A 22,037-nucleotide genomic window follows, 5' to 3' on the forward strand; every position below is an offset into this window, starting at 1 on the left:
AGAAAGTAATAGAATAGGAGTTGCATTCATAATCCCAGAGTTAAATGTAATGTCAAATAAAAGAGTAAGTAACAACCTTTCAGTATTTACAGGGGAAATGTTGGCTATTCTTTTAGCCCTTGAGTGGACAGGAAGCAGCAAACCAGGCAAAGTGTTAATAGGCTCAGACTCTAGTAGTACGTTAACCAGTTTCAAGAGTATACAATCAGAAGCAAGACAGGACATTATGCTGGAAATAGCTCAAACTATCTTCAGAATTACAAAAGCAGGAGTAATAGTGAAATTCATCTGGATTCCAGCACATATAGGGGTTAGAAGGAAATGAACTGGCATACAAGTATGCAAAAGATGCAACTAAGAAAGTAGAAGTAAATATGACAGTAAGTTATAGTAAAGCTGAAGTTAAAAGCATAATTAAGGTAGAAATGAAAAAGAAATGGCAGGAAATTTGGAACAGGGAAACGAAAGGTATACATTACTATAGTATCCAAAAAAAAGTAGGAGAAATGAGGGAAACCAGTAGATCAAAAAAAGAAGAAGACATTATATCAAGGATGAGGTTTGGGCATACTGGTCTTAATAGTACACTGAAGATAACTGGTAAACATGAGACTGGTATGTGTGAGTACTGTAACATAAAGGAAACTGTAGAACATGTAATTATCAGTTGTCCTAGGTACGAGTAGGATAGACAGAGACTAAAAAACAAACTGGCAAGAGATAGCAGTTCGGACTAAAGGAGTTACTCCAAATGAACTCAGGGCATGTGGGGTACAGGGCAATATTTAGGTTTTTGGAAAAGACAGGACTTAAAAGAAGACTATAGGGTAGGAAAAGACCATTCTGATCCACACTCCATTTCAGAAGGTGGCGGTAATGCACTAAAAGCTGTTTGCCAACCGCCATAAAACATCAGAAGAAGAAGAAGAAGAAGAAGAAGAAGAAGAAGAAGAAGAAGAAGAAGACCACTTTTGCGCATGTGCAGAACGGATCGGGCAGCCGGTACGGATCGGGCATTGGCGGCACTGCATCATGGATGTAACTGCATGCGGCACTGACAGGGCTATTGATATTACACCGGAAGAGAATAATACATCAATGGTGCAACCTCCGCTCTCGTGGTTCATAACATAGCCTATTAGCATGAAGTTATATGCAAAATGAACATTTGTCTTTACAGTGGAGTCGTTATTGCTAGCACTAATTGATCAGATTTGAGATAGTAAGACAACAGCAGTACGCTTTAAGTGCATATACTGCCTATTAGGTGACTGCCTGGAGTTTGATAGAGTAGCTGTTAGCACTCCTTTCAAAATGAGAACTGTTTTGATGGTGGCAGAGAAACCATCGTTGGCCCTGTCGATTGCCAAAATCCTCTCTAAAGGTTGGTACGAATTTATAGCTAACGTTATAATGTAACATGCCATAAAGTGAGACTATTTTTAAGAAGAAAGGACAACCCCAGGCTAATGGCAACAGGCGAGAGTAACTTTATCATTTCGCTTAGTGGTAGAATACAGTGCCTGTGTTACTACAATACTTACGTATTGTGTCATTTAACTTATTGAAACAACGAGTTTGAAAAATTAGAACTTGGAAAGCTATTTGAGTGATAATTATTTGGGAAAATTAACCCTGGCGCGTTGCTTGCTTCCCTGTGAATGTACGCTAAATTCCGTTGAAAAATCTGACACTTTAATGTTGGCTTGCATATTGGTAAAGATAAACGCAATCCATTAGAGGCACTGCTAAATTACTGATACTAAATTACAAATAGTCAGTGTTTTGAAGAAGGACTTATTGAACTGTACTGTGAACTACTGTAGTGTGTTTTAGTGGAGAATGGGTACTTAAAGGAACAGTTCACCCTAAAATCAAAAATGCATATTTTTCCTCTTAACTGTAGTGCTATTTATTCTTCTAGATTGTTTTGGAGATATTGACCGTAGAGATGTCTGCTTTTCCGGAATATAAAGGAACTAAATGGCACTCGGCTTGTGGTGCTAAAAGCGCTACGCCTGTCATGAGAAATTTTGTTGGACGATGTATTGTCAAAGCAAAAATTGCGATAAACAATGATATTGTCATTTTAAGGGCATTTGCATCTCATTTCATTACATTTATTTACATAAAGAATTATAACGTGATGACAGTAGCTAGTTTGTGTTGGTCCACGATGTTTATTACCTCTAGCTAGCTAGCTATCTAGCTAGCACAGTGATTTTCTAACATGACACGATGGAGAAGGTGAAAATGACAACTTCCGACATGTTGTTTCGTGGCAAATGGCTGGCTAACTAGCTGTATTGAAGTTGTCAGAGAGCACGCGATTGCAAATCGCACGTAATCCGTGTCTAGATTACATGCTTTGCGGGCTGATTTTGAACATCACCAGCATCAGTTTAACGTCAAAAATATCTGTAAATACTCTTCTAATATATAATTAGTATCAGGTCTAGACAGTACTCTTTATAATATTATTTGCAACGACTCAACAAATCCCACCATGAGCAAGCACTCGGCGACAGTGGCAAGGCAAAACTTCCTCTAAGAGGCAGAAACCTCGGGCAAAACCAGACTCAAAAGTGGGCGGCCATCTGCCACTGCCGTGTTGAGTTGAGAGAGAGACAGACTGACAGACAAGGGGGGTGGGGGAGAGGGAAGCACAATACAAATTCCACCTAGAATTTTTAATTATTAATAATGTAATGCTAGTGGTAATAATAATAATAATGATGATGATGATGATGATGATAATAATAATAATAATAACAATAACAATAATAATAATTAATAATAATAGGAATGGTAGTCATTGGCATAATAATGACAATAATAGTAACAAGGCCAATAACAACAACAACTGTAGTAGCAGTTGTCGAGCAGGAACACAGGGGCAGCAGGTGGCCAACAACCCAAGATCCAGTCTCTGCAGCTCCGGAGGTAGAAATACCTGCTGAAAGCAACAGAAGGAGAGACGAGAGAGCACAAAACTATGGGAGAGAGAAGATGTCGAGTTAGTAACATGCATTAATGATAAGGCTTGTGTACATATAGCCTAGGTTTTGTTTCTGGCAGAGAAGCGCTGGCAGGGTGTTGGAGTGAAGTGCGTGTGTGGTGAGAGGGAAAAACGCTCTGCGTGGGTTTTGTTTCTATGACAAGCAGACTGACATTAGCTAGGTAGCTAAAAAGAGAAAAAACAACACCCAGGTCAGAAAGTGGTGTTTACCCATATTTTTTTAATGTATGAGGCTGGGATTGAGCCGGTTTCCCCCGAGCTGCAGCGGGACCCCAGACACCAGTGTTATTTGCTCCTCTCCAGGAGAAGCTTTCTCCGGCTACAAAGTGCAGCGAGTTGGGCTACGCGAATTGGAAGGTGTACCAAGGGTGCAAAACTGGAATACTTGGGAAAACTTTACAGATCTGGCTGCTTTACGTGTTGTGCTGCTAGCTTGATGAACTCTTTCTCTGAGCTAAAAACAGCACATTGATACGCCGAACGTAAGGATAAGGAAGTTCACAAACAGTTCGTATAAATGTTGACACACAACCACGCAGTAAAGCATGAATAACACTAAAAGTCTACAACATACTATGCTAACTTATATGTATTACGGAAGTTTTGTGAGTCGAGTGAAAATCTGCCATTCATGTATACAGGTTCCCAGGCTAACCTGACTGAGTGAGCAGTCATCAAACAATCTATGTCTAATCTTTCTAACAATCTATCTTTTTTCTTTTAAAACGGAAATAACAACGCAACATTTCGAAATGCAATACTTGATGATTAAGGGACATTATTTCATCCTTAAATGTCTGAGTTTCTTAATATTTTATACATATTTATAATGTAATGGTTGGGACAACACTGGGGCTCTGAGTAGATAACTCAGCTCTGTTATAGGTGATTTAAAGGGTAAATGCTTAATGTAAATTAATATTTTAATAATGCACCAGGTTAGAGGGTTCCTTGTACAATTTACAGCATTAGTTCCCTGAGAATCTCTTTCATATCCAAGCAAAATTGGTATTGTTACTGAAATATCCCTACCTGAATCGGAAATCAAATTGGGACCTTGTGAATCGGAATCGAATTGATTTGGGAGATTGGTGGCGATACCTAGCTCTAATGTTTTGTGTTGCTTCTTCTTGTGTTATTTTCCAGCATACTTTTTGTCATCTTGTATCGAGCTTCAGGGATGAGGTAGTCTTTTGTGCAATTTCTATATGCCGATTGTGTTTAGCCTGCTGATAGAATGTGTGGGTAAATAAACAAATCTTTCAATTTTCTCTTTAGAGTAGGCCAGATTGATGCATTTAATTGTAAAAATTGACAAAATATTCTTGCTGTGGGCATACCCCTGGACCCCCCAGTTGTACCCGGTTTTCTCCATCCATGAAATGTTCTCACTTTATTTACCCTAACCTGTTTATATACCTGTTTTAAAGAGACAATTATGAATAGATAACATCAGAATTACAACTTTTATTTTGAACTTTTGAGGGTAATGAGGGTCACATTAGTCTCATGTGGCACACACAAAAAAATACAGCGATATAAACCTGGCCCTACGCTGTGATTCTAATTTATTTACCAACCACCTGACCAGTGACCCCAATTTATTTTTTCGCAAAACCTAAAAATTACCTGCATTTGGTGCTTGGCGGGTGTTGATTTTGGACCCTGGTTCCATTATATTCAAGAAAGGCAGACATGTTTACCACGATATCTCCAAAACTCACACCAAAACAATCTAGATGGATAAATAGCACTACAGGTAAGAGGAAAAATATGTATTTTTGATATTGGGGTGAACTGGCCGTTTAAGTAATAAGACTTTTCTGTTGACAAGATAAAGGCTATACAGACAGTAGTTAATTCAGAAAAAGGTGACAACCAAACCAGGCTGCCAAAATACACCATATGGATACAATAATGATACCAGTTAATGTAAAACGTCTTTAATTACTATGTTGAGCTGTTAACAGGCATGTATTGAATGGTGACATTTTCAGTGTCTACTTGAAAACAATAATGAGTGAAATGGACTATTTCTCAGAAACCCCTATCTTTACCTCATGTTCCATCTGAACAAACACATTCTTGATGTTCACCAAGGTCCTAAGTTTATGTTATAGCAGTCAGTCCTGTTCAGCTTTGCCTGGAGATGGCACATATACAAGCTATGTTAATGAGCTCAAACTCCAGAGAGTAGCTGGCCTGTGGGAAGCAGCTGGGGTTTTTCTTGAGGACAGGCATCCTCAGGGACACGGGGATGGTCTCTAGACCAAAAGCATTGTCGAGTCCCCTGCAGGAGTGGCTGGTGTGGCAGCTGGCCTCATGGATGACCTGAGGCACCCGGTTCAAGTTGATGTTCTCCCTGGTGAGAGATGAGGATTATAGAGACAGGCTTTCATTCAGTCGTTTGTTTATTTAGTGAGTCAATGTGGTAGACAAGCCGGTCTTATATACTGTCTAACTGTAGGACTGTCTAACCTTGGTTAAAGAAATGTCTAATCATTTATTTTTTATTATCTGGTAGTCATAGGATTTCTTCTTCTAATGGATTAATTAAGTCATCTGGTCTATTAAATAAATTCTGCACTGTCTGCCAGCAGATGTGTTCAGTCATACTGTACAGTGGGATCTCTTCAGATCTCACGCTTACTGAACATCAGTCTGTGTGAATATTATTGTGATGCTTGAGAAGTCCTATTTCAGTTATGAAAAAGATATAAAAAAACAATTGCACTTAACAAACAGTATTTCAGTTTTTTGTTTTTATTTGCCCATGCAAGCAATGTAAAGGTTGTTAATTTATGTTTAATGTGATCTCCTGCAAATCACATTATTGTGTAGTTTAATAAAAATTCAGTAGTACATATTCATAAATTGTATTTATATAATCTTTATTTTTTCTAGATTAGAGATGTATACCAGGTGTGTGTATTATGCAATATCACATTAATAGAATATTTTTCTGAGATATGAATCTATATGACAATATGGCAGCTTTATGCAAATTCATGTAAAAATCTAGTGCTGAAATGATTGGTCGATAATCAATTAGTCAACTGACAGAAAATCACCAACCTTGATACAACTTTGACAATCGCTAAATTGATTTTCTGCTTTTCTCTGTTTTATATAATAGTGAACTGAATCTCTTTGGGTTTTGGACTGTTGGTTTGATAAAACAAGATTTGAAGATGTCACATTAGGTGAGAGATTAATCAATAATGAAAACAATGTTTAGTTGCAGTCTGAAATAAAATATTTTTCTGATATCAATATATATCACACTGTGACAAATGTATGCAAAATCACTTTTAAACTGATGTTCGGTGCAATGAACTGTGTTCCATTGTTATGCATTACATTATACATAACTCTTCACTCATGTAAAATCTCATTTTGTTAGTGTTTAATTACACTTTGCCTGAATTCATTAATCAGCAACTATTTTGATCATTTTAAGCAAAAATGCAAAAAAATTCCCTAGTTCCAGCTTCTCAAATGTATATGTTTTGCTACTTTGTTTAGTATTCTATGATAGTAAATTGAATATCTTTGAGTTTTGGACTGTTGGTCAAACAAAACAAGATAAGATGGCATTGTCATTGTAGGAAATTGCGACTGGCATTTTATAGACCAAACAATCCCAAGGAGGTTCAATTTACAATGATATAAAACAGAAAATGACAGCAAATCAAAGCTGGAACTAAAATATCAGCAAAATATCAGCAAATCAATACATTTGAGAAGCTGGAACCAGCCATCGTTTGACATAAGATTTAATAAATTCCAATAAACTAATTGATTCATCATTTATACTCACACATAGCTCCAGGTTGCGATGCTGCGCTCGTTAATGCGGCTGGGCAGGTTGACCAGCTGGCTGTAGTAGTCCTGCAGACTGTATGTACAGAAGGATTCATCCACACACTGACTGCCCAGTGGCATGGCCAGACACTGGTGGAGGGCCAGCAGGCACAGCAGAAAGACACGCAGCAACTGGACACAGAGGAAAAACTGGAGTATGTTAGCGTGGACTGATTTGTCTGTGTCAGTTACATGGAGATGTCTAGTGTTTGTCTGTTTGTCCTCTCACAGAGCTGTACAAATTTAAATGTATTCCATGAAGAGACACTGGCAGACGGGGTGACTGTGGCTCGATTCAGGCTTCCCCCCAGCCCACATGTCGAAGTGTCCTTGGGCAAGAACACCAAATTGCTCCCGAGGGCTGTGCCTTCAGTGTGTGAATGCTTAATTACTTTGATGAGTAGTTCTGCCATCGCTGTATGAAAGTGGGTGAATGAGATATGTAGTTGAAGCGCTTTGAGTAGTCAGAAAGACTAGAAAGGCGCTATATAAGTACAGTCCACAGTCCAGTTAATTTTACCCTATTTTTAATTAGCACTGCTCACTTTGCTGTGTAGAAAATAATGCATGTTCATACATCTGTGGCCACGTTGACTGAAGATCCCTCTCCAATCATAGTATTATAGAATTCTTAGGATTTGCCGTTCCCCTTTATCAAGTCATTGGCAGGTAACACTGACATATTTAATAAAGGCTAGTTTTGACTTGGCTGGGTATCGAACCTCTGTACTTCTTGTTTGTGCACGTCAAGTACAGTAAGCCAACATCAAATTTCTGGTCAGATTTGTGATCTTGTTTACTTATTCTTTGTTCAGATAGCTCCTGATTTAAATCAGAATTTTGTCCATTTTATATTATAAGTTAATGTATGGCTGCTTGTGTTTAGACAACATAGACACATATGAGAGCTTTGGCTTTTCTTAAATTCATGAGTTTTGAAGAAAACTATATTCATATTACTTGAAGTAAAGTATCAGACAGTATTGTTTTGTTGTCTGTATCATATCGTCACTACTACGGAAAAATTTCAAAGGATATCCAGCCCTGCTTTTGGCTTGATATAATTTTGGAAGTTAGTTTAAAAATAGATCAGGTAAGGCTGACTTTTGGTCATCATACTTTTATGTAGAGCATACAGTATGCATATTGAGTTATTAATGCCTGGTACAGTGCAAATCGCCTGAACAAGATTCCTGCACTGGTATGTAAAGTACAGCGCCCCTGAATTCCTGAAAGATATTTATTTTATCTTGTGCACACAAATTATCTTGTTCATAAATCCATAGATCTAAGAATTTCAGTGCACAAGATATTAGATCTGTCTTGTGTAGGGTTGGGTACGTTTTAACCGACACCAGTGCAGTACCAGTACCTGGACTTCCTCCCTGAATCAGCAGCCCTTTTTACAGAGAGGTCCTGCAATACTGCCATAAAGAAGAGCTGTCACTATGCCTGCTTTGCTTTTTTACACTAAACCCCCTCAACTTAGGCAGAGCTGATCGTCATACCAATGCTATTCTGGCAGTTAGAAAACAACACATGGGAGCTTTACTTTGGTCTTGAGAAGCTGCAGCCTTTATTCACTGACAAACTGTAACCTACACTGTACATTTACTGCCAGATTGACAACTTCACTGCTCACCTTTTCCTCTGCACCGCTCACGGTCACCGTCACTCTCTGCCGCTAGCTGTCTCTTGTTCTATTTCGTGCTTCGCCCTCTAATGAGCTTCGCTATTGGTTTACCCGCCTCGGCACCCTGAAAAAAGATCTTTCCACTCACTGCCCAATCGGGCGGGCAGCCCAATGCTACCTGCAGGATGATATGCCCGGTCTGTTTGCCTCGGCTGCTGGGAGGATGGGCATCACCTTGCCACCCCAACCTTCCCCCTCCTCCCAGGCCCCAGACAAGGGTTTCACCGTGGGCCTCTGCGCCCAACCTCGTGGGAAGCCCCACTCACACTTTGTGTGCCACAAAATGGTGCCAATTTTTGCTTTTGCCCAACAAGAGTGGGCCCCGCCCCTAGCCGCCAAACCTCTGGCAGCGGGTTATGCCGCCAACTCCACGATCGAGGACTGGGAATGGGACAGGGGTGTGCTGGGGCTGGAGGAGTCAGTCAAGGTCTGTAGAGTGCTCCACATGTACTCATAGAACTGGAGTTACATCCAGGTAACTACTATTTCAACCACACACTCACTACACACACACGTGTCCCTGTGACTTGAACAAGCAGCAGGGGTACCGTAGTCTCGCTCTCTCTCTCTCTTTCTGTCTGTACTTTACTCTCTCACCCAGATGCACTCTCAGGTACCGAAATTTGGCACCAATTGATTTATTGTGACTCTGTACTCGGTAGTACCGACGTAATTTGGTCGGTACCCTTAAAAGTACCAAGTTCGGTACCTAACCCTAATCTTGTATGACTTCACGGGCTCAGTAATAAAGCAATACAGGAATAAAATATGTGGAAAATGAATATAATTATTCCCATTTAATAAGTTGGATAATTTTTGTATCCAATTGTACTGCAAGCATGATTATTTTATCTTAATAGGCCTACTTGTGTTTTTTAGCCACACTAGTGGGGACAGCATGTTGGTCACTTTGGCCTAGACTGAAATATCTCATCTATTTGATGGATTAACATGAAAGTTGTTACAGACATTCATGATCCCTAAAGATGAATTGTAATCACTTTGGTGTTCCCCTGACCTTTTATCTAGCGCCCTCCTCAGGTCAAAATTTTATTTTGTCCAATTCTACAAAAACTAAAGACATTCTAATCAACGTGTTAGGTTTACTACTACTACTATCTTTTGTACTAAAAAGATTGTAACTTTAAAATATGTCCACTTGATTTGTCTAACTCAGACTGCTGTAGCCTTATATTATCTTCAACTAAACTTTACAATGCAATTTTGGACAGTGGATTTTGTCATTTTGCCATCTCTTGTGCTAAGAAGTGATCTCACAGCCAGTAAGAAAGAATGATTACACCTATCAATAACTATTTCAGTGTGCATATGTCTGTGGGAGTATTGCATTGCAAAATGTGAACCTGTCCTTTAAAACCATAAAACTAAAACCAAAAACACCCTTCAGTCATTATCACCATTAACCTAAGGGCAGGTTTCTTACCTGGAGTTGTTCCATGGCTGATGTTTATGACTGGAGATTGCCGTGATAGAGTTTCTGTTTTTTTGTCTTGGGGACGTTGATGGGAGCTGTGGTTCTTTTTTGTTGTTTTTGTCTTTGGTCTTCAGTGGTTTGGCTTTGGCTTGGAGTTGATCTGCGACCTGTATCTAGACCTGCCTCTATTTATATGTCCTGTTCTTGTTGGGATTGCTACCATCCTGTGTGTGGGTGTATGTGGGAGTGGGGTGGAGGAACCCATATTGGTCACTCTGGTTCCCATCACAATAGTTTGTGTCCATGTTCCTGTCATTAGCATTCAGCCTTGAGAGAATTATTTTATTCAGAGGACGTCAGCGTGTAGCATTGAGCCCAGGTAACCAAGGGAGGACCCTCACTACCCCCTCACTTACCAGAAAGGGGACACAGATATCAGAGGTCTCATATCCCTCCCTCATTCGCCACCACTCTAACCTCAGAAGTGTAGGCTCTAGATTTAGAAAAGGATAAAAGTGAAGTAAAGTGAATATAACAAGACATTTTTACTTAACACATACAAAACCAAAACATCAGTTATAACATTATGTACTTCTATATACTTTCAAATAACATGTTTATGTGCAAAACTTCAAACAAATTGTATACCGAATAGCAGAAGAACAAAAATGCTACAAGGCAAGCCTAAAGTTTGTCCTGATAAGAGCTTTTTTCATGGTCTCCCAGATTTTCTCCCACTTACTAGCTAACTTTAATGTTTCGTGTGTGAATAGCCAGCTCACTATTTGTGCATCGTCTAGCAATTTATGTTTGTATGTAGCATAGGTATATCCCAAATATCAAAAATAAGAGTTGGGCTCCAGACAGGAGAATAATCACAATCCTAAACCTGTCACTTTAAAAATATGGATATAAACAAGTTGGAGATAGAGCCTGGATAACTTGTACAACCAACAGTACGACGGTTTTTGTTGTAATTCCTCAGTAGCCTTTGTCTTGATTTTCTCATATTTTCCTCAACATCTGCTTTGAGTTGGTTTAGCTGATGGACAATATCAGTGTCCGAAATTAACTTTGTGACTCACTGGCCAAGAGGACTGGTAGATGAAAAAATCCAATAAATTGCCTTTTTGTGTCACATATACATTTGTTTCAGTACATTACATTGAGATAATATGGTATTATGTTGAATACAAACTTAAAGAAGAGGCCAGAGCAAAATTTGAAGCAAAATAATTTTAATATATTGATCAAAGGTTAATTGGGTCAAACACAGGACTTTCAGGGTCAGGGTTCCATGGTTCGTTTCCCGTGTGAAACCAATAGTCAACATTGATTCTTTTAAGGGGTTAGTTATTTTAACCCAAACCATGATCTTTTCCTAAACCTAACCAAGTAGTTTTGGTCCCTAAACCTAACCAAACTGCGACCGTGACCTGAAATGTTTCTCAACATGCTTTACTTTGAAATTATATCTGGACGTTGCTTATTTCTTATTACTAACTTTACTGTGGAATGAGAACGTGTTGAAAACGTGACACTGCCACGGTGGACCGGCGTGTGTATTACACGCTTTGGCGTGATACTGGGTTGCAGCAGCAGACCGGCGGCAATTGATAGTTTAGCAGAGTATCTGATGTCTTGTACGGTAAACAGTGCCGTGAAACTAGGAGCGCTCAAGACGGTCAGTTTCGTGGCAGTGCTTTGCCGCGTGTAAAACACATTTGATAGTGTGTGTGTGTGTGTGTGTGTGTCCACATTCCAGGCCAATATCCTACTTCATAAAGCCTTTTCTGTTGAAGACTATGGGGATCGTGGAACTGGTTTTCTGACATTCTTTTTTTGTGTTATACTTCATTTTCCAGGGCAAAAAAATCCTGTTCCACTTTTTTTGTCCCCTTCAGCTAGCTGCTTAATGATTTGCTCCACATCTTGGTCTTAATGTTGTTCTTCCCAAATTTTTTCAAGGGATATGAATATTCCCATCTATACAGGCATCATTTGACATTACGGGGAATCCTTGAAAAGAGCATCAGGAGCACCATTTAGTTTTCCCTATCTGTATTCCACAATAAAGTCGAACTGTTGCAACCTTAGTGCCCATCTGATCAGAGGACTTTTGTTTTTTGTTGATGAGGAATCAACGTAATGACAGTAAAGCTTTGGTTCAAGATAGTGTTGCCATTTTTCTAGAGCCCAAATGATTGTGAGGTGCTTCTTTTCTGTTACAGAGTAATTCCTTTCAGCTTGGTTTAGTGTTCCATTTACATAGGCAAAAACTACTTCCATTCCATGGACGATTCCATTGTCCGTTATCTGAGTCAACACAGCTCCAAGACCTTTATCACTTCAGTAAGTATAGACTAGGAATGGAAAGTCTGGATTTGGGTGACCCAAGATTGGTGGAGAGATCAAGCTGGACTAAACTGGTCAAAGGCATGCTGGCATGCTTGACTCCAAATGGAAGGTCTTCCTTTCCTTTTTAGATCATTCAAGAGCTGAGCAGTTTTTCTAAATGGTTTTTCTAAATGGTGCCCTTTAAATAAAAAGTATAATATTAAATAATAGTATGCTGTTAGTATTAGTCTTCTGGTTTGGATATATTCAGCTAGCTTGTCCTCATAATCTTCTGAGAGGAAAGCTGATAGAAAAACAGTTTCAAACTGGCTCCAGGTGGAGCAATTTCCCACCAGTCGCGAGCAGTACCCTGGAGTACAGTTCTGAAGGTGGAAAGAATATCAGCATCAGATAAGGGATGTAGAGCAAGAAAGTCATGGCATTTGGACATATAATTGAGGGGTTAAGATCATCATTACGCCCTCCATATTTAGGAAAGGTCAACCTGATATAATCACTTTTTATAATAGCCGGGGGTTTTAGCTGCACTGGTTTCAATATAAAGAGCTTCTATGTCAAGAGAAACTGATATTGAAACTGAAGAAGAGGAGAAAATAGGAGAAAATATTTTCTGGTCTTCCCTCTGATGTCTTGTGGCTACTCTGCTTCAACTTTAGGTAATTTACCTGGTGGATAGCCGTTCGATCTCCCAGTCTGGGCAGAGTTAGTTAATAGGCTAGCTGCATGGCTAACTGATCGTACTAGCTAACGGCAGCTAATGTTACAGTTAGCGGCTACTTTAGCAACAAGTAAAGCTATCTGTCCATCAGGAAACTCTGTAACGTTAAATCACAGAGTTAAGGCAGGGCAGCTGGAGGACATCAGAGGGAAAACCAGAAAACTTGGAAAGGCTGTGCAATGATATATTGGCCTCCTGACATGCAATGATTGTGCAGTGTTTCCTCTGCATTTTTTTGTCATGTAGCTTGCTAGCTCAGCGATGGAATGACTGCTTGGTGTTGTGTTGTTTATAAAGTAAAAATAACAAAACAAAAAGTTTGGATTGTGGGTCTGGGTTGGCTGTGCTGGGGATATGGTTGAGGGCAGTGACTGTATAGTTGTGACATCACAACCTTACGGAAGACCTGACAGCTCGTTCAAAGGCACAGTTTCTGAATATGGGCTGTGTGCATTTCTCTGTAGATTGAGCGTTTTGATACTTTCACAGTATTTATATAGCACTTAGACCTGCTTTATAATAAAAAAGACATGGAAATCTCACTTTCTACAATATGGGACCTTTAAACTCTTTAACTTTTGTACGGCCAATAAAGACAAGGAAGTCCACAGCTACATCCCAGCAGGTCAAAGAGGTAGTTGAACAAGATTCATCCAAACCTGCTCCAGGGATCAGCACATTTCCAGCAGTGCCTTGTTGCCCAGGAAAGTTCAGGAAGACTCTAAACTTCTAGTTATCTCCTCCTTTAGCCACTCTCACTCCTCCTTCTGTTCTCATCCATGCTGTTTTTCTGTTTTTTTTCCCCTTCCCCAGCTCACAGGTGTGTCGGATTTATCTCTTACCTTCCCCATGTTCCTTCCCTGTCAAAGTTGAAAAGGGCTATTCTGCCCTTTTCCACATTTCTGCTACAGCTAACTTTAATGTTTTGTAAGTGGTGGTTTTGAGAGGGAGGGAGAGGGAGAGAGATTTTGAGAAGGAGGTAGGGAGGGAGAGGGAGAGAGATTTTGAGAGGATGGGGGAGAGGGAAGCACAATGCAAATTCCACCTAGAATTTTAAAATAATAATAATGTAATGGTAATATTAATATTAATAAATAAATAATAATAGGAATGATAGTCATAGGAATAATAGTAACAGAGCCAATAACAACAAGTAGCAGTTGTCGAGCAGGAACACATGGGCAGCAGGTGGCCCACAACCACAGATCCAGTCTCTGCAGCTCCTAAGGTAGAAATACCTGCTGAAAGTGACAGAAGGAGAGAGGAGAGAAATGAGAAAGCACAAAACTATGGGAGAGAGAAGATAGAAGATGTCGAGTTAGTAACATGCAGTAATGGGATAAAAATGCATACAGACGGAGAGGAGGAGAGAGGAAAGAGGTGAATCATGAGAAGTCTCCCGGCAGTTTAGGCCTATAGCATCATAACTAAGGGATGGTTCAGGACTCACCCAAGCCAGCCCTAACTATAAGCTTTATCAAAGAGGAAAGTCTTAAGCCTATTACGTGGCTTCCATTAAAAAAAGACAAGGGAAAACAAAATTAAACTAATTTTCTGTATCTAGCACATCTATATAGCTAGCACATAGAAAAAAATGCATTTTTCTTCTTCCAGACTGACATATTGTACAGCTTCAACATTGAGTGGTAAAATATCAGATCTCAGCAGGGCTCATTAAGATCTTTGCTTCTTAGTCCATATGTCATCAGCCTTTTCTATATTTTCTGTATTGACTGAGTGCTACCTCATCTGTTCTCCTTGACCTTAAGGAAATTGTACAAGTCGCAAGGGACTCAACGGAGCATGCTCAGTGCATGAATACACCAGCAGCTTCCAGGGCCAAACTGTACGCTTTAAGATGACTTCTGTTTGCGGACATGTGATGAGTCTGGATTTCATCGGTGAGTATCATCCATATTAGGTCCTCCTCACTCTTGACCTGACTTTCATTGATGGCATTTCCTTGCAGTGCTTAAAAATGTAATCACATTTTATTTCTACCTCATTTACCCATATGCAGGAAGAAAAAAATAATAAAAACAGCCTCATAACATAATGCACTTCATTACAACAACACATCAAATTACAACTGTCTGACATACAATGCAGAAATTATGTTTGTGTTTCTTACAGAAGTGTTGAATTGGATTGAAATATAATGTATAAGGGTTACTGGTTTTGGGTCTCTCACTGTAGTAAAGTATAAAACAGCATAAACTTAACTTTCCACTCCTTGATTTGGACTGATCTGGATCGAGGTATTTGATCCGACTGATTGGTATAGACCCCTGGCAGTTAAGCAAATTGGGTATCAGACATGATTGATCCACATATATTTTTCTGTTCTAATTTTGATGGGTTAAAGAGCAACCCCTAAAAATCTTGTTTTTGCTGACCTAAACTGGATTAACTTCTCACGCTGCTGCAGTGATGTACAGGTGTACTCCAGGTAGGGTTGGGTACCGAACTCTGTACTTTTAAGGGTACTGACCGAATCACGTCAGTACTACTGAGTGTCAATTCACATTAAACCAATTGGTGCCATATTTCTGTACCTGAGAGTGCATCTGGGTTAGAGAGTATAGTATAGTATTGTGGTCAAACACAAAATATATTTAAAAGCTGAAGAGGGTACTATGTTTGATAGCATAAAAGCCAAGTCCCCCACAGCAGCCGCTGCTAATGTTAGCACACCTGCAGCCAGCGGCAAAGAAGTAAACTTACCCTCCATGGACGACTAAACTTTAAGTAAGGCAGTGAGGTAAAATGTTCTAAATAAATAACAATGTTGAATTTGAGTTGTTTGGACTTATTTTTTACAACTGAAATTAAATTTTTTTTTTTGGTACAGAGAGAGTAAAGTACTGAAAAAAGGTACCGTTGGGTACCGGTACCAAAGTCCAGGTACTGGTACTCTACTGGTATAGGTTAAAATGTGAACGGTACCCAACCCCAACTCCAGGGCATTGTGACATAACTGTTAGGTGTGGTTACAGGTGCAAAAAAACACACTTCTGACCACACCCCGTCAGAGGTGAAAGAGGCTTGAAACCTTTAACCAGTCAGGGCAGTGAAACACTGCTTTTCAGCCTGGAGTTAAGTTACTCTTTAAGCTACTGTTGATACTTATCCTCTACTACACAATAAATGCATTTGAATGTGAAGCTGATGGTAGGCCTTTACTTTAAAACCCAAAGTGTTTTACAATCCCAAAATTCAGGGATTAACATTAACATTACGTCTTATTGACGGTTTACTTTAGCAGGCTGGTTTTGGTTTGTGAGGAGAAAAAAAAAGAAAAAAAGATAGATCCACATGTAATGTGAATTGGTTAGATGAAGAGCTGCAGAAGAATGTTATTAATTTATTATTCTCACATTGTCCAGAGGACATCAAGTGTAGCATGTGTGTCTGCACTCAGGTCAGAATATGGTAAACATTTAATTGATGCTTTATAACGATGCAACCTAGTAGTATTATACAGATGTGAAATTTTGCAGTACTCAGCAGATACCCTGAGTTCAGTTATCTGAATCGGTATGAGGAAAGAAAAACTTGCATTGTGACTTCCTCAGCATCTTAAACTTGCAATTTCTTAACTGGATGTCCCATTATGTCTTGCTTTATATAATAACTATAACACCTTTTACACCTTGATTTGGGTTGATTTTGGGTTTCAACCTCTTCAGTGTCCACACTCTTGATTTGGATCTCTCATAATATCTTACTAAAACTGTTTAAGAGCTTGGTCCTTCTTTTTCAAGGGAAGTACAACAACTGGGACAAGGTGGACCCTGCGGAACTCTTTAGCAAAGCTCCCACAGAAAAGAAGGAGGCCAACCCCAAACTCAACATGGTCAAGTTCCTCCAGGTAGGTTTTAGAGGTTGACCCAGTAATCTGTTTTCACAAGACATTAGTGCTTACTGCATTCTGCTCAGCTGGAGGTCAGTGTATTGTGCCTTGTATCTTTGGTGCTCACCCCATGTTTCTGGTGTCATGTCAGGTTGAAGCCAGAGGCTGTGACTACGTGGTTTTATGGTTGGACTGTGATAAAGAAGGCGAGAACATCTGTTTTGAGGTAATTCAGGCCTCTTTTACACCTGGTATTAACATATGATCTGTATCTGGATATGTTATCTGGATATTGACATCCAATCCGTGGGTCTTTGCATTTACACCTGGTATTAAAATACATTCTTGTCAGAATGATTGTGCTGATTGTAATCCAATTGTGATCATATGCAAATTAGTAAGACGGGGCTGGTTTACTAATTTGGTGGCAGAGTCCCAAGTTAAGGGAAGCAATGCTGCTGCATGGGCTGTACCTCTTTTTCCTTTGCTGAGGAAGGGGTCATCTTACTTAGCAGGAAGATGTGGAGTTAGTTGACCTTTCAATTTGTTGGGTGGATTTTTTTCTTAAGAATGTGGTCAAGCTATACAGATTGCATTTACACCTGGCTGAAATCCAATCACAATGCAAGCCTGACCACACCCAAATGTGGTCTGGCTGATTGGAGTGCATTCCAGTCCCAATGCGTTCTGCATGCATTTACACCTGGCATTAACATGCGTTTTTCCTTAATCAGATAACGTATCCAGACAGATCGCATATAAATGCCAGGTGTAAATAGGCTATCAAATTAATTCTGTTTGTCTTCAAACCTGAGGTTGTGTAAGATGTTCATAGCTATTTAATACTTTGGTGTTGCCTTTGCTCTCTTACAAATTACAAACAGGGTCAGCTAGAGATGAATAGTATAAAATAGTACCAGAGCTTTGGTTACATATATATTAACCCAGGAAAAGTGTAATTTCCCATAATTTGAGGTTATTTATAAAGAGCATTGTCCTGTAACACTGTAGTGTAAACTTGCTTTTTTAGTGCAACAGGGCGCTTAGATTGTTACTGGGTTATGTGAAGAGTATTACTTTCTGCTGAAGAAACAGTCCCTATGAAACTAATCTCAGTTATGTTCTGTGGATTATGCAGACTAACAGGGACACTGTTTCTGGAAAGACATGTTACTATTGAATATTTTTAACTTGGTATAGATTTCTTGATGTTTGCGTCTCATCAGAACATTCATTTAGCCCCTCATTTTGAACTAAAGAAGCTTTTTGGATGAGATCTTCAAGATCAGAATCAGAATTAGAATCAGAAATACTTTATTCATCCCCGAGGGGAAACTCTTTTGCTACAGCAGCTCACTATCACGTCAGTGCACACAGGAATGGAAGTACTAAGCAAAAAAAAAAAAATACACTATAAAACAGATCACAAAATAAATTAAGTACCAAGTGGGTATAAGTATAAAATAATATAAGTGTGAAGTACAAAGTGGGTTTACCGGTTGATGATGATAATACGGTATAAAGTAATAGTGCATGAACTGCCAAGTTAAGTGTAGATTATTAAGATTATAATGAGACGGAGGATATTGCACAGCAGTAATAGAGGTATGAATAAATATCAATATCAATAAATAGGGAATTTTAAACTGAAAAGAGTATATTGCACAGGAGTATTAACACAGAATATTGCACAATTATGTCAAGTATTGCAGAGATGTAATGATCAATGTCCAGTTTAATGACTTAGGGTCATACAGATTATCACTTAGAGGGAGGAGTTAAAGAGTTTGATGGCCACAGGCAGGAATGACTTCCTGTGGCGCTCTGTGGTGCTTTCTGGGGGGATGAGTCTTTCGCTGAAGGTACTCCTTTGTTTGACCAGCATGTCATGGAGTGGGTGGGAGACACTGTCCAAGATGGCATGTAGTTTGGCCAGCATCCTCCTCTCCGACACCACCGCCAGAGAGTCCAGCTCCACCCCCCACAATGTCACTGGCCTTACGGATCAGTTTGTTGAGTCTGTTTGTAGCGTCCGCTACCCTCAACCTGCTGCCCCAGCATGCAACAACATACAGCACTGGCCACCACAGACAAATAAAACATCTTCAGCATTGTCCGGCAGATGTTGAAGGACCTCACCCTCCTCAGAAAATAGAGGCGGCTCTGGTCCTTCCTGTAAACAGATTGAGTGTTCTTAGCCCAGTCCAGTTTATTGTCCATGTGTTACTCCCAGGTACTTGTAATCCTCTACAATGTCCATACTTACCCCCTGGATGGAAACCGGTGTCACTGGTGCCTTGGCCCTTTGTAGATCCACAACCAGCTCTTTAGACTTTGTCGCATTGAGCTGCAGATGGTTTTGCTCACACCATGAGACAAAGTTCCCCACCACAGCCCTTTTCTCAGTCTCATCACCACTGCTGATACATCCCACCACAGCAGAGTCATCAGAAAACTTCTAAAGGTGGCAGGACTCCGTGTGGTGGCTGAAGTCTGTGGAATAGATGGTGAAGAGGAAGGGAGAGAGGACAGTCCCCTGAAGGGCCCCAGTGTTGCTGACCACACTGTCTGACACACGGTGCTGCAGGTGCACATGCTGTGGTCTGCCAGTCAGGTAGTCCACAATCCAGGACATGAGGGGGGCATCCACCTGCATCGCTGCCAGCTTCTCATTCAGCAGGGCTGGCCGGATGGTGTTGAAAGCACTGGAGAAGTAAACATGATCCTCACCGTGCTTGCCTGCTTGTGCAGGTGGGTGTGGATGCGGTTCAGCAGGAAGATGATGGCATCCTCAACTCCCAGCCGGGACTGGTAGGCGAACTGAAGGGGGTCCAGGAGGGGTCTGACCATGAGCCGCAGCTGTTCTAGCACCAGTCTCTCCAGGGTCTTCATTTTGTGGGAGGTCAGTGCCACCGGTCTGTAGTCCTTGGAGCCACTGGTACGCTGCGTCTTCGGCACAGGAACGAGTCAAGATGTCTTCCACAGAACAGGGACCCTTTGAAGACTCAGGCTCAGGTTGAAGACATGTTGAAGGACTCCACATAGCTGGGGGGCACAGGCTTTTAGCACCCTGGGGCTAACTCCATCGGGGCCTGCAGCCTTGTTTGAGTGGAGTTTCATCAGCTGTCCTCTCACCTGGTCAGTAGTCAGGCACACAGTAGAGGTTACAGGCGGGGGAGGGGGGAGTCATTAGTGTGAAGACGGCTGTTAGCCTGATGGGGAGGGGGGGGCAGTGGACTCAGAGGAGCTTGAGGGCCGACAGCAGCTGAGTTAGAGGGGGGATGAGCAGGAGCCGGTGTGTCGAATCTGTTAAGGAACAGATTAAGTTCCTCTGCTGCTAGTCGGTCTGAAGCCAGTGATCCTCTTCATGCCGCTCCAGACCTCTCTCATGTTGTTCTGCTGGATTTTCCGCTCCAGCTTCCTCCTGTACTTCTCCTTGGCCTCCCTGATCTTCACCTTCAGGTCGGCCTGGATTGCCCTCACTGGTGTGAATGGCGTTGCACGCCGATGCTGGGGTAGCAGAGGGGGGGGTGTAAACAGCCAATGGCACGTGAGAATTCACATGGCAGATAATATGGCCCGAGTCCCACAGCTAACAGTTCAATGTCCGGGCTACAGATACTCTGCTTGATAGTAACATGACCAGGGTTACACCATCTGTTGTTAACCAGGACAGCAAGCCCACCGCCTTTCTGCTTACCGCTCCCGGTCTGATCCCTATCGGCCCGAACAGTCTGAAAGCTGTCGATGGAAACGTTATGATCCGGGATGTCCTGGTATAGCCATGTCTCTGAAAAGCACAACAGACTACACTCACGGAACTCTGTCTGACTCCAGGCTAACGCCGTTAGCTCGTCCATTTTATTCGCCAGCTATCTCATGTTGCCCATGATGAGAGAAGGCAGACACGGCTTAAATCTCTTGTTCTTAAGTCTCTTTTGTCTGCACCCCTTTCTTCCCTCGCTGCTTCGTTCCACCTCTGCATCCTCGCTGTGTCTTCCTCCAGATCTCAGTGGGGATATCGGTTGTCCTGGGCACCATGCCGCTCGGCTTCAGCGCGATCAGCTGTTCCCTGGTGTAAACAATGCGGCAAAACAGCTGATCTGCAGTGGTGCCCTGACCGAGTAGCAGGAAAAGAAGTTCCACGGCGAAAAAAAGTACTAAAACACTTTCTACTCTCATTTTCGTAAAGAGCGTAGTTTTAAATTATACTTACACACAAGTTACTCAAGTTTGGAAGAAAAAGGAAAGCTAAGTTGGAAAAAGTAAGACGACGAGACGGAGCTACGGCAACAGGTAGTATGCACGTTGGCGCATGCGCACTCTCATATCTACAGATATCTACAGTACATTTTTCAATGCTCTGATTACAACAGTCACAATTTCATTCACCTCTCTTATATTGGGGTGGAGGCAGACATTTCGGAGACTGATATCTTAAAACCTGGGCAAATAAAAACAAAACTATCTGCATATAGAGATACCACTAGAGATAGGTGAGAAAATCTATTTTTTTGTAATTTGCAGAAACTGACCATTAAAGCTGCATTTATTGATTTATTTTTGCCCACATGTGGCCAGGGGAACAACAAGCTGTAAACACAACATTTGCATATTATTAACTTATAAATGTGAACGTTTTAGCAAACAATTGCCTATTTACACATCCAGCAGACACGGAGCAACATTAACATTCATTTGGAGTTGTGTTTGTGTCCACCTGATGAATGTAAGTCCAATGTTAACTCTTTCAGCTGGTTTGGTCTCCCCCAACCCCTGAGAAAAATATGTCTCTTTAGCTGCTAAATGCTTTATGTTCACCAGCTAGTCTCTAACTGTGTCTAGTCTGCTGTTTGGTGCTGGGCACGTTGTGTACAGCAGTGGTGGAGGAAGTATTCAGATCCTCTACTTAAGTAAAAGTAGCAATACCACAATGTAAAAATACTCGGTTACAAGTAATAGTCCTGAATTGAAAATTCTACTTAAAAGTACAATAGCATTACCACCAAAATATACTTAAATGGCCCTTTCAGGGTGTTAAATTATGGAGCATCCAAGGTCCTGAATTATTTATTTTTTTAAATCATATACGCACAA

General features: G+C 40.7%; 1 protein-coding gene across 3 annotated transcripts in view; it reads left to right on the top strand.

Moving 5' to 3' along the window:
• The first annotated feature begins 997 nt into the window (after window positions 1-997).
• Window positions 998-22,037, top strand: part of top3b (DNA topoisomerase III beta) — a 57,097-nt gene continuing 36,057 nt past the window's right edge. Inside the window, exons 1-4 of one of the 3 annotated variants that reach the window (XM_044195596.1) lie at window positions 998-1,384; window positions 14,857-14,988; window positions 16,852-16,958; window positions 17,092-17,166. In XM_044195596.1, coding sequence (XP_044051531.1) covers window positions 1,315-1,384; window positions 14,857-14,988; window positions 16,852-16,958; window positions 17,092-17,166 — 384 coding nt within the window. In that variant the 5' untranslated portion in view covers window positions 998-1,314. The remainder of the gene's footprint in view (window positions 1,385-14,856; window positions 14,989-16,851; window positions 16,959-17,091; window positions 17,167-22,037) is intronic. The other 2 variants (XM_044195594.1, XM_044195595.1) reach the window with 2 other exon arrangements.

The sequence above is a fragment of the Siniperca chuatsi genome, linkage group LG5 (assembly GCF_020085105.1).
Source record: "Siniperca chuatsi isolate FFG_IHB_CAS linkage group LG5, ASM2008510v1, whole genome shotgun sequence".
Taxonomy (NCBI): domain Eukaryota; kingdom Metazoa; phylum Chordata; class Actinopteri; order Centrarchiformes; family Sinipercidae; genus Siniperca; species Siniperca chuatsi.